The sequence below is a fragment of the Abramis brama genome (assembly GCF_963993115.1).
Source record: "Abramis brama genome assembly, chromosome: 16".
Taxonomy (NCBI): Eukaryota; Metazoa; Chordata; class Actinopteri; order Cypriniformes; family Leuciscidae; genus Abramis; species Abramis brama.
The window spans coordinates 37,435,648-37,447,747 of NC_139978.1; the positions used below are offsets into that span (position 1 = coordinate 37,435,648).

A 12,100-nucleotide genomic window follows, 5' to 3' on the forward strand; every position below is an offset into this window, starting at 1 on the left:
GACAGAGCTAGAGAAGAAAAAATAATGTGATACTTTATTTTGTTGCAAAAGGAAAAACATGCATAACTCAAAACCAAAGCAAAACTTCCTGCATAAGAAAAGAGAAGAAAATCATATATAAATATACTCTGATTACATACGCAGATATATCATATAGGCATATACAGCATCATTACGATATTCCCATACTGGAATGTTTGTTAGGAGTGATGATCTGAGCGCCACACGCACACACAGAGAGAGAGAGACAGACACACACACACACACACACACACACACAGAGAGAGACAGACAGACACACACACACACACATACACACACACACAGAGACAGACACACACACAGAGACAGACACACACACACACTCACAGACATAGAGACAGACACACACACACTCATACACACACTCATACACACACTCATACACACACATACACACTCATACACACACATACACACACATACACACACATACACACACACACCAACACCGCAGCGAGACACACAGAGGACAGAAGAATCAAATAAATACTTCATTTACAGCCGCCTTCACCATCACCATCACCATCATCATCATCATCATCATCATCATCATCAGTGACGTCACGGCTCTAGTAAACACAGTGTCAGACTCGTGAGGCTCTTCTCTATTTGAAGGAGGGCAGGTTTGGCACTTTGATGCTGATGTCCCCGATGTTGATGTTCTTGGGCATCTCTGGCAGGTTCATGTTCTTCACGGCGGACACGGCGCGCGCCGGAGCTCCCGCGATCCCGGCCTGGACACACACAAACACACAGTTACACACACACACACACACGCACGCACGCGCCGGACGCTCCACAACACACACGATGCAGACGCTCGTGATCAAAGCTGCGCATGCGTTACACACACGGGGCCGAGGGACGTTCACAGGGATCGATGGGAAGGGAATGACGGAAGACACATGACATGAGGAATGAGAAACACAAACCCTTCGAAACAGAGACTCAACGACTTTACGTTCATTAATAACGTCATGTGATCTACGGGGTCATGTGATCTACGGGGCCGTTTCTCCTCTATTGTGTCGTATATCGAGTGAAGCACTTCTGGAACAAGAGCACATGTGGGCGGGGCTTGATTGTGTCTGTGGGGAATTGATTGGATGATTGGATGGTTGTGGTTTGCTATTGGCTGAGCTCATGTGAGTGACAGGTTGCCCCGCCCACATCATCAGAGAAGAGAAGAGACGCTGCAAGAGGAACTTATTCAACATTAATAAGTCAACATTATTAAAATGTGCAGCGATTAATCATTGATGATAAACACTAGTATTCCAGAACAATAAAGTCGTTAGGTTTGATTTCAGTGTGACGGTGATAATCTCAGCGCAGGATTAGGCGAGTTAATCCGGGTCAGCTTCACTGATCAACATTACAGTCAGATTAATAATAATGATCGGCTGCAGAAGAACACGTGACGTCAGAGAATCATCTGCTCCATCATCAGCTGTGGACGTTTGTTCATAACATTCAAATGCTTAAAAAGATCAAATCATCAAAGTCTCAAATGTAATTTCATTTCCTCATTCGGGGAAGCGTGAACTGTATCAAAAATCTAATTAAAACTCTTTTTAATTTTCATTATCAACCCAGTATAAACCTGTCATAATTAAATCTGTAATTCAATTATCGAATCATAAATCAAATGCTCAAACGGAAACCGCAAACGGCAAATGAAGAATCAAATGCAGTGTCAATCAAGTCGTGTGGGCGGGACTTCCTTAATGAACATCGACTCGTCATCGTCGTTATACACCAGGGTTTGTTTTAATGCCAAATCATATGAACACAAAGTAAGACTAGATAAAGATGAAACTAACGAGTACACACACAGGTAAAGACTGACCGACTGCGTGTGTGTGTGTGTGTGTGTGTGTGTGTGTGTGTGTGTGTGTTTGTCACTGTACAGTCTCAGATTCTCATATACAGCCCCGATCTTCATCAGTCAGTGTTTACCTGGCGTCTGTTCAGCTGGAGCAGTGCATCATGGGACAGTGCTCACACACACACTGAACAGGAAACAGGACAGATGAGAATATTGAACTTACTAACCCGCTATCTGTGCTGCGATCTACGGCTAGAGACTCACACACACTCACACACACTCACTCAGATCTGCTCTATTCTAGCCTGAGATCCTGAGGACACACACTCCCGCCGGACCCGAGTTCTTCACACACACACTCCCGGTCAACCGTGTGGGATCGGAAGATTATTACTGTTTTTAAAAGAGTCTCTTCTGCTCTCCAAGGCTGCGTTTATTTCATTTAAAAAATAAAAACTGTAATATTGTGAAATATTATTCCAGTGTAAATCATCTGTTTTCTATGTGAATATACAGTAAAGTGTAATTTATTCCTGTGATCAAAGCTGATTTTCAGCATCATTACTCCAGTCTTCAGTGTCACATGATCCTTCACAAATCACTCTAATATGAGGATCTGATGATCAAGACACATTTATGATTATTATCAGTGTTCAAAACAGTTTTTACATTTGTATTTCAGGATTCTTTGATGAATAGAAAGAACATTAATTTTTTGTAATATTAAACACTACCGTTCAAAAGTTTGAGGTTAGTAAGAATTTTAATTTAATTTTTATTGGGAAAGAACTAAAATAAATTAATACTTTTATTCATCAAGAATGAATTAAATTGTTCAAAAATTACAGTAAAGATATTTATAATGTTACAAAAGCTTATATTTCAGAAAAAAGCTGTTCTTTTGAACTTTCTATTCATCAAATTTTTATTTTTTTAATGAAATAAACGCAGCCTTGGAGAGCAGAAGAGACTCTTTTAAAAACATTAATAATCTTCCGATCCCAAACGTTCGCCTGGTAGTGTATCTGAACATCTGTTGGATCCGAGCCGGTTCTGATCAGTCCGAGTGTGTGTTGTGTGTGTGTGTTGTGTGTGTTACGCAGGGGGTGTGTGTCCTCAGCGTGAGTGTCATTGAGAGTGGCGTTCAGCCCTACCTGTGTCTACCTGTCCTGTCTGGGACACTGAAAGATAAACGTCTGCAGAAAGAGAGAAACGCAAAGAGCTGGAGACAGTCAGGAAAGAGTGAAGAGACACAGTTACAGCAGATCAACACACTTCACACACACAAGAGCTGAGACCCACCACACACACACACACACACACTCCATCAGAGTCATGCTGGTCTGCGGTGGGTCTCTATCTGTCAGATCCACTCAGATCACAATACATTTAAGCATTAAAGAGGACCTATTATGCTCTGATGATGTTTCTCTACTAGAACAGGTTTTCCTGCTTGAATGTTGATTATTCTCCTCATATCCTCCATTGTTGCGGCTCCTCTCTTCCCAGTCTGTCAGTAACGCTCTGTTCACTTCCTGTCTCTATGAAGCCCCTCCTTCTGAAAAGCACACTGCGCTCTGATTGGTCGGCTGGAGCAGTGTGTTGTGATTGGTCGAGCGCTTCGAGTGTGTTTGGGAAATGTCCCGCCCCTAATTACCATAACCGCCAGTTTAACACACTACTAACTAACTCAACCAGGCCCCGCCCCTTTATTCTGCGCATTAATTATTATAATGAGGAATATTGTGACGTGTTCGTTCCCGGAAGAAACTCGAGACTAATGGAGGCGTTTCAGGAGTTCAGGAACACTGACACTGATATAGAGAAGAGCTGGAGCTTCTTCATGATCAAACAGCAACACTAACACAGATGAAGATGAGGAAAGCACAACAGATCCTCTGTAAAGCTGTTTGCAGTGTGAACATCTGGATTGTTTGTATGTAGTTTGATGTCCGTCATGTTCTGCATTTTAATTTCGAGGTGATTTTCATTATTGCATTACCAGTCAAGAGAATTTAGGGGTTAATTGTCACAAATGATTTATTTTTGTCATTTTTGCCTTTATTATAGAGACATGAGAGGACAGGAGAGACCGGACTGACGTCGAGCCGCCTGAAATGTGTTGAAGTGTCATCAGATCCAACCGCAATGCAAAACATCTTCATCAATATCTCGTAAATAAATCTTAATCGTTGCATGAAGTGAAAAATATGGCGTTTGTCCGTGACATTCCCTCTGAGTCGAGAGCTGGATACCATCAGGATAAACGCAGCGTTAGAGACGAGCACAGATACACATCCTGATTTCACTGACACACACACACGCTGCTTCTCTCGTGGTGTGTGTGTGTGTGTGTGTGTGTGTGTGTGTGTGTGAGTGTGTGTGTGAGATGAAGATGATCGGAGTCTCGTGAGATGATGCAACGCACTTCTGTTTGTTTCCTCTCGATGGGAAAAGCAAGGAATCCCACAGACAGTCTTCAGTTCAGCAGCAGCAGACGCTCAGGACCAAGGCATCACAGAACGGCATTCTGGGACATGCGTTCCACACACACACACACACACACACACACACACACATGCGCACGGACTGACACGTGTCGCCTCACCTCAGATTTCTCCATCTTGGTTTGCGCTTCCGCCTGCGTGATGATTTCGCTCATGTTGGTCTCCAGCACCATCCCCCCCATCACCATCTCAGCCAGGATGTTGTGAACCTGCAGGAAGTGACATCACCTTCATTTATACAGCGCTTTCACAATACAGAGCGTTTCACAGCAGCTTTACAGTGATAACAGGAGATTACAGTAACAGAGATTGTTCAGGCTTTACAGCAGATCTAGAATAAAGTTATTGTCCAGATAAAGTTAGTTTTGATTGATTCACTTCCGTTGTAAAGATCATTAGTTATTAACTTAGCGGCCGCTAACACACACCGCTCTCACAGAGAACAGAAAATTTTAATGTGTGGCCGTTCATTCACACACAACAGTGTTTGGAGCTCGAGAACACACACTTTGAATGTGTTGAAACACACAAGCTCAGCGTCACACACCACAACATCAGGCCAAAACATTCGCTTCAGGAGTTCGAATCAGCTCGTCAAAGTGAACTCTCTCGCTGCGGCTGGTAAACGCCTCTGAACTCCCATTGGTCAGCAGTGATGATGTAACATGTGGGCGTGGCTCTGAGGCTCCTCCTCCTCTGAGGCGTAAACCTTCTCCAGTTCTTTTGTAGGTCGAGATCAGACGCGAGTAAAACATGGAGAGACGCTTTAAAGTAGAAACTGAAGCTGAAAGAGATGCTGACACTATTTCCATGTTTAATTCTGTAAAGCTTGATTTAAAGGTGACATATTATGCCCCTTTTCACATGATGTATTATAAATCTATGGTGTCCCAGAGTGTGTCTGTGAAATTTCAGGTCAAAATCCCCCCAGATCATTTATTATAGCTTGTCAAATTTGCCCCTTTTTGTGTGTGTCCCTTTAAATGCAAATGAGCTGTTGCTCCGCCTCCGTTCAGAAGAGGGTGGAGCCTTTACACAAGCTTCAGAAACTCCGGCAATAACAAAACAGGCCAATCTCACTCATCCAGAAAGAAAGGCTCAGCAAAACAAAGTTACTGGGTTGCACTTTTTTAATGTTTTCTGTGTTGGTAGAAGCACCGGGAACCCGATTATGGCACTTAAACACGGAAAAAGTCAAATTTTCGTGATATATCCCCTTTAAAGCGATCTACTGTATGAAGTGCTGTATGAATAAACGTGACGTGAGTCTCAGAGCTGCTGCAAACACCCACATCACTGATCAGATGCTGTCTGAACCACTGTTTTCTCTTTTATGTTGCGTGTTTTAGCTATAGAGGAAAGTGAGCAGCACATATTTACATATTCATCTAAATGCGGGTGGAGTCGGGGATGTGGGCAGGGTCGGGATGTGGGCGGGGTCAAGATGTGAGCGGAGTCAGGATGTGGGCGGAGTCAGGGGATGTGGGCAGGGTCGGGATGTGGGCGGGGTCAAGATGTGGGCGGAGTCAGGGGATGTGGGCAGAGTCGGGGATGTGGGCGGAGTCCGGGGATGTGGGTGGAGTCAGGGATGTGGGCGGTGTCTGGGTCTGGGGAGAGTCTGGGCGGAGTCGGGGATGTGGGTGGAGTCAAGATGTGGGCGGTGTCTGGGGAGAGTCTGGGTGTGGGCGGAGTCGGGGATGTGGGCGGAGTCGGGATTTTGCGGAGTCAGGATGTGGGCAGTGTCTGGGTGTGGGCAGAGTCTGGGTGTGGGTGGAGTCGGGGATGTGGGCGGAGTCAGGATGTGGGCAGTGTCTGGGTGTGGGTGGAGTTGGGGATGTGGGTGGTGTCTGGGTCTGGGGAGAGTCTGGGTGTGGGCGGAGTCAGGGATGTGGGCGGAGTCGGGATGTGGGCAGTGTCTGGGTGTGGGTGGAGTTGGGGATGTGGGTGGTGTCTGGGTCTGGGGAGAGTCTGGGTGTGGGCGGTGTCTGGGGAGAGTCTGGGTGTGGGCGGAGTCGGGGATGTGGGCGGAGTCGGGATGTGGGCAGTGTCTGGGTGTGGGTGGAGTTGGGGATGTGGGTGGTGTCTGGGTCTGGGGAGAGTCTGGGTGTGGGCGGAGTCGGGGGATGTGGGCGGAGTCGGGGATGTGGGCAGTGTCTGGGTGTGGGTGGAGTTGGGGATGTGGGTGGTGTCTGGGTCTGGGGAGAGTCTGGGTGTGGGCGGAGTCAGGGATGTGGGCGGAGTCGGGATGTGGGCAGTGTCTGGGTGTGGGTGGAGTTGGGGATGTGGGTGGTGTCTGGGTCTGGGGAGAGTCTGGGTGTGGGCGGTGTCTGGGGAGAGTCTGGGTGTGGGCGGAGTCGGGGATGTGGGCGGAGTCGGGATGTGGGCAGTGTCTGGGTGTGGGTGGAGTTGGGGATGTGGGTGGTGTCTGGGTCTGGGGAGAGTCTGGGTGTGGGCGGAGTCGGGGGATGTGGGCGGAGTCAGGATGTGGGCAGTGTCTGGGTGTGGGTGGAGTTGGGGATGTGGGTGGTGTCTGGGTCTGGGGAGAGTCTGGGTGTGGGCGGAGTCAGGGATGTGGGCGGAGTCGGGATGTGGGCAGTGTCTGGGTGTGGGTGGAGTTGGGGATGTGGGTGGTGTCTGGGTCTGGGGAGAGTCTGGGTGTGGGCGGTGTCTGGGGAGAGTCTGGGTGTGGGCGGAGTCAGGGATGTGGGCGGAGTCGGGATGTGGGCAGTGTCTGGGTGTGGGTGGAGTTGGGGATGTGGGTGGTGTCTGGGTCTGGGGAGAGTCTGGGTGTGGGCGGTGTCTGGGGAGAGTCTGGGTGTGGGCGGAGTCGGGGATGTGGGCGGAGTCGGGATGTGGGCAGTGTCTGGGTGTGGGTGGAGTTGGGGATGTGGGTGGTGTCTGAGTCTGGGGAGAGTCTGGGTGTGGGCGGTGTCTGGGGAGAGTCTGGGTGTGGGCGGAGTCGGGGATGTGGGCGGAGTCGGGATGTGGGCAGTGTCTGGGTGTGGGTGGAGTTGGGGATGTGGGTGGTGTCTGGGGAGAGTCTGGGTGTGGGCGGAGTCGGGGGATGTGGGCGGAGTCGGGATATCGTGAGTGTATCGGGACTTTGGACTGGTTTCGTCACCTTGTCCATGTGGAAGATCAGGTCGAGCTCACACACGTTCTCGAAGCATTTGTCCAGCGTCTCCACGAACACCTGCGGACACAGAGAGATCGACGCCAGTCACATGATCACATCATCATCATCACACTGCCCAATCAGCATCAGCGTCGCATCAACACCTGGATCAGGTCCAGAATGCCCAGCTCGCTCTCCGACGAGTCCACGCAGAACACGAAGTACAGGGTGGCGTAGTGTCGGTAGATCAGCTTGTTCTCCGAGCCGCCGATTAACCTGCGCACACACACACACACACACATGAGCCGTGACACACGTCACACACCTGGAGACACGTGTGTGTGTGAGACTTACAATCCGCCCTCCAGGAAGTTGCAGACGTTCTCGTCTCGTTTGGACACCAGATGGAAGGTTTCTCTGATGATCTGCTGCTCTGTGTCTTCAGTCTGAGGGACACGACACACGTCACACTCCTGCCACTCACACTGCACTTAAAGTCAACATGACATAAAAATGGATATTCTTATTTTTTATTGAATATTAGTGTTTATTGTAAATGATTTATGGGTGTTTTAATAATCCGACTGATAAATACATACTAACTTTCCAGCCTGAGACTCTCAGAGGGCTCCAGTTCTCTCAGATTCACCCGATTGATCGGATCGTTTCTTAAAGTCTCCATGAAATCAAAACTAACACTTCTAGTGTTTTTATGGAATATTACAGTGTTTATCATTAATGATTTATGGGTGCAGATCATTATAGTGTTAATAATGTTGACTCAGAATAAGTTCCTCTTGCAGCGTCTCTTCTCTCCTCTGATGATGTGGGCGGGGCAACCTGTCACTCACATGAGCTCAGCCAATAGCAAACCACAACCATCCAATCATCCAACCAATTCCCCACAGACACAATCAAGCCCCGCCCACATGTGTTCTTGTCCCAGAAGCTCTTCACTCGATATACGACACAATAGAGGAGAAACGACCAGCGCAACTTCAGTCTCATGCATTTAAACTGCATTTGATTAGTTGATGCACTGGAATCGAACCATGACCTCTTGACCTCATGATCTACTGACTGAGCAGCAGGAAGGGTGTATGTGAGTGTGTGTGAGTGTGTGTGTGTGTGTGTGTGTGTGTGTGTGTGTGTGTGTGAACAGCAGGGGTCACTGTTTGACACTGGCTGAATCTGCTGTCTGACGACTCGTTGATTTACTGTAATCACTGATCCTGAGTCGCATTCCACAGTCAGCTGACGTGAACATGTTAAACTCGCTAAACACACACCCGTTTCTCTCACACACACACACACTCTCTCTCACACACACACACACACTCGTTTCTCTCACTCTGACACTCCACTGACACACACACTCCACTGACACACACTCGTTTCTCTCGCACACACTCATTTCTCTCACTCTGACACACACACTCACTCTCTCTCACACACACACACACTCGTTTCTCTCACACTGACACACACTCTCTCTCTCTCACACACACACACACTCGTTTCTCTCACACTGACACACACTCACTCTCTCTCTCTCACACACACACACACACACACTCGTTTCTCTCACACTGACACACACTCTCTCTCTCTCTCTCTCTCTCTCTCTCTCTCTCACACACACACACACACACACACACACACCCGTTTCTCTCACACTGACACACACTCTCTCTCTCTCTCTCTCTCTCTCTCACACACACACACACACACACACACACTTGTTTCTCTCACACTGACACACACTCTCTCTCTCTCTCTCACACACACACACACTCGTTTCTCTCACACTGACACACACTCTCTCTCTCTCTCTCTCTCACACACACACACACACACTCGTTTCTCTCACACTGATCCAGGTTCTAGAGTTCAGAGGATGTTACAGGAACTGAAGAGAAAGAAGATTAATCAGATCTGATTCAACATTCAGTAACGTCTGAATCGTGTGTGTGTGTGTGTGTGTGTGAGAGTGTGTGTGTGAGAGTGTGTGTGTGTGTGTGTGTGTGTGTGTGTGTGTGAGAGAGCGAGAGAGTGTGTGTGTGTGTGTGTGTGTGTGTATGTGTGAGAGAGAGAGAGAGAGAGAGAGAGAGAGAGAGTGTGTGTGTGTGTGTGTGTGTGTGTGTGTGTGTAGCTGACAGTGAAACAAACACCAGTGGGTCACAAGAGCTCATGAAAATGATAGTGTAACTCTAGCGTGACCTCTGACCCCGATCACATGTCAACAGACAAAGAGCGGCTCCGTCTTTAATATTTCACAGGCTTCAGTCACTGCACACCCACACACACACACACACTCTCACACACACACACACTCTCTCACTCTCACACACACACACACACACACACACACACACTCTCACACATACACACACACACACACACACTCTCTCTCTCTCTCTCTCTCTCTCTCTCTCTCTCTCTCTCTCTCTCTCTCACACACACACACACACACACACACACACACACATACAATCTCTCTCACACACACTCACACACACACAATTATTAGTCTAATCAATAAATCAAATATTCTTCCATAACATCTGATTCTGATAATTCATAATTCTGTAACAACAACTTGCCAAATAATGTATTCATCTGCCAGATCCAGTTATTCAACACACATCACTTCATACACAGTGACGTATAATGCAAACACTGGCATGTTTAACTAATATCATAACAATAATAATATGAGATTATTCACTCACGTAATGCTCGTAGAATTTTGACAGTCGTGGTTTGCCATGATTATTAAATATCAGAATGGCTTTGATCATGTTGAGCGCCGTGCGCGTGTCCAGCTGCGGCTGAAGGCGTCGATGTTACAGACTGATGTTACAATAATCAATAAGTTTACTAATAATCGGAATCTGACACTCACGCGTACAGCAGAGCGGAAGAGCGGAAGCTGTCAGCGAGCGCATCACAGTGACTTCCGGTACAGGGAGAAGCTTCAGTGACGCGGCGACACTGTCAAAATAAAAGTCATGAAAATCTGATCCAGTGGAAAACGGCGGATTCAGTTTTACAGATAAACATCTCTTTAAACAAAATATAATTATAAATTACATATAATTAATATAATTGAAATATGGAATACAAAATAGCTCGAACTGCGGGATCAGACTTCTGAACTCATTCAGCTCTAATCACACACAGCCTGTATAACTGCATTATAGTGTGTGTTGCTGTAGTAGAAACGAGGCATCTGTGGTTCAGCGACAATAAAACTGATTTGATTTTGATTTGATTAAAAGTATTTTGTATATTTATTTATGTGATTTAATTTATGCATCTTCTATGGAAGCCCGTTCCCGCCACATAAAAAAAAAATCACAGCATAAAATCTCGAAATCATGACATACTTAAATCATAAATATGAGATAAAAAGTCGAAATTATGACTTACTAAATCGAAATTATGACTTTAAAAGTCATAATTATGTATGGAAGTCCCATTCAATTTTAGTCATTTACCGGATTTTTTTTATATATTTGTTTTTTTACTGAAACGGAAAATAAAATATGAATTTAACCAAAAACCTAAAAAGAGAACGAAAATAATTTTGGTTAATCAATGTTTAAATAAACTTTATTTAATAATTAACAATCAAATCAAATTTAGGCTACAAAAAAAAAAAAAAAACATTTAAAATGTAAAACTACATAAGGCAGTTTTATATAAACTTTTTGATATTGATTGTTGGTTAAATATAAACGTTTAAACTATTGCTGAAATAACTTAATTTCTCATGGCTAGCCTACATCAGCGAAGACAACTCCATGATCAGTCAAAATACAGGCTAATGAATATTTACAGTAGAACTGCATATATTTGGCAAAATGTAATTTTCTTCTTGCTGAATGTGGAGGTTATGTTCACTGAGAGGCTTTTCTGAGGTAAATGTGGCATTATTGTTCTCCAGCTGTTTGAAACACTGATTGCTGGATTACAGGAGACATGACTGAGATCTCCTGATGTTCACTGATGTGGATCTGCTGCTGTAACTCAGAGGATCCGTCTCTTGAACTGATCCTGAGACGCTCTTTTCTTTATAAAGCAATTGTTTCTGTCATGAATAAAAATTTAAAAAGGTCATTGCGAATTTGTCTCACAATTCTTTTCCCCCTCAGAACTGGAATTCATAACTCGCAATTGCAAGTTTATAGACTATCTAACAATTCTGAGAAAATTATTCTGACTATATAACTTGCAATTGTGAAAGTAAAAAAGTCAGAATTGTGAGATTAAAAATATCTTTTAAATTGTTTTCGACAGAATTTGACTTTGTTTCATATTATAAATGACAGAGCACAAGTTTATTGTTGTGCTACAAATATAGTGAAGTTTTGTTCACGCATCAACAGAAAACAGAAGATTGATCTTGAGAATAAACTTAATATCGTCCCGAGCAAAATCCACATGTTCACAGTAAAATAATAAAGAAATAACTCTAGACTTTGGCTTTTGGTGACATTATAAGATTAATTTCAGACACTCTTTAGTGCAAAATAAGATTAATAATAATAATAATAATAATATTTTATAATCTATAATATTTTACCCTTTACAGTTTTTTTTATT

At 45.1% G+C, this 12,100-nt stretch overlaps 1 protein-coding gene across 4 annotated transcripts; it reads right to left on the reverse strand.

Moving 5' to 3' along the window:
• Positions 1–8: 8 nt before the first annotated feature.
• On the reverse strand, positions 9–10,458 carry ap3s1 (adaptor related protein complex 3 subunit sigma 1). Of its 4 annotated transcripts, none has more exons than XM_084086809.1 (7): positions 10,225–10,458; positions 7,847–7,938; positions 7,657–7,768; positions 7,499–7,570; positions 4,479–4,586; positions 3,025–3,066; positions 9–776 (listed from the first exon to the last, which is right to left on the reverse strand). In XM_084086809.1, exons 1-6 carry the CDS (start codon positions 10,291–10,293, stop codon positions 3,031–3,033), a joined length of 489 nt encoding a protein of 162 aa, XP_083942935.1. In that variant the 5' UTR covers positions 10,294–10,458; the 3' UTR covers positions 9–776; positions 3,025–3,030. The 4 variants fall into 4 exon arrangements, with proteins under 4 accessions (XP_083942935.1, XP_083942933.1, XP_083942934.1 ...); XM_084086807.1 differs by lacking the exon at positions 10,225–10,458 and adding an exon at positions 8,096–8,399 and having other exon boundaries at positions 7,847–7,982; XM_084086808.1 differs by lacking the exon at positions 3,025–3,066 and having other exon boundaries at positions 10,225–10,446.
• Positions 10,459–12,100: the final 1,642 nt, after the last annotated feature.

What these genes read in the sequence shown, in the direction of transcription:
- ap3s1 (XM_084086806.1), bottom strand. Translation starts at nt 8,252, where the DNA reads ATGATCTGCACCCATAAATCATTAATGATAAACACTGTAATATTCCAT. An exon ending in GCATTCTGGACCTGATCCAG is followed by an intron (nt 7,571 to 7,656) that starts GTGTTGATGCGA and finishes CTGTGTCCGCAG; the next exon opens with GTGTTCGTGGAGACGCTGGA. An exon ending in CCAAGATGGAGAAATCTGAG is followed by an intron (nt 777 to 4,478) that starts GTGAGGCGACAC and finishes GTGTGTGTCCAG; the next exon opens with GCCGGGATCGCGGGAGCTCC.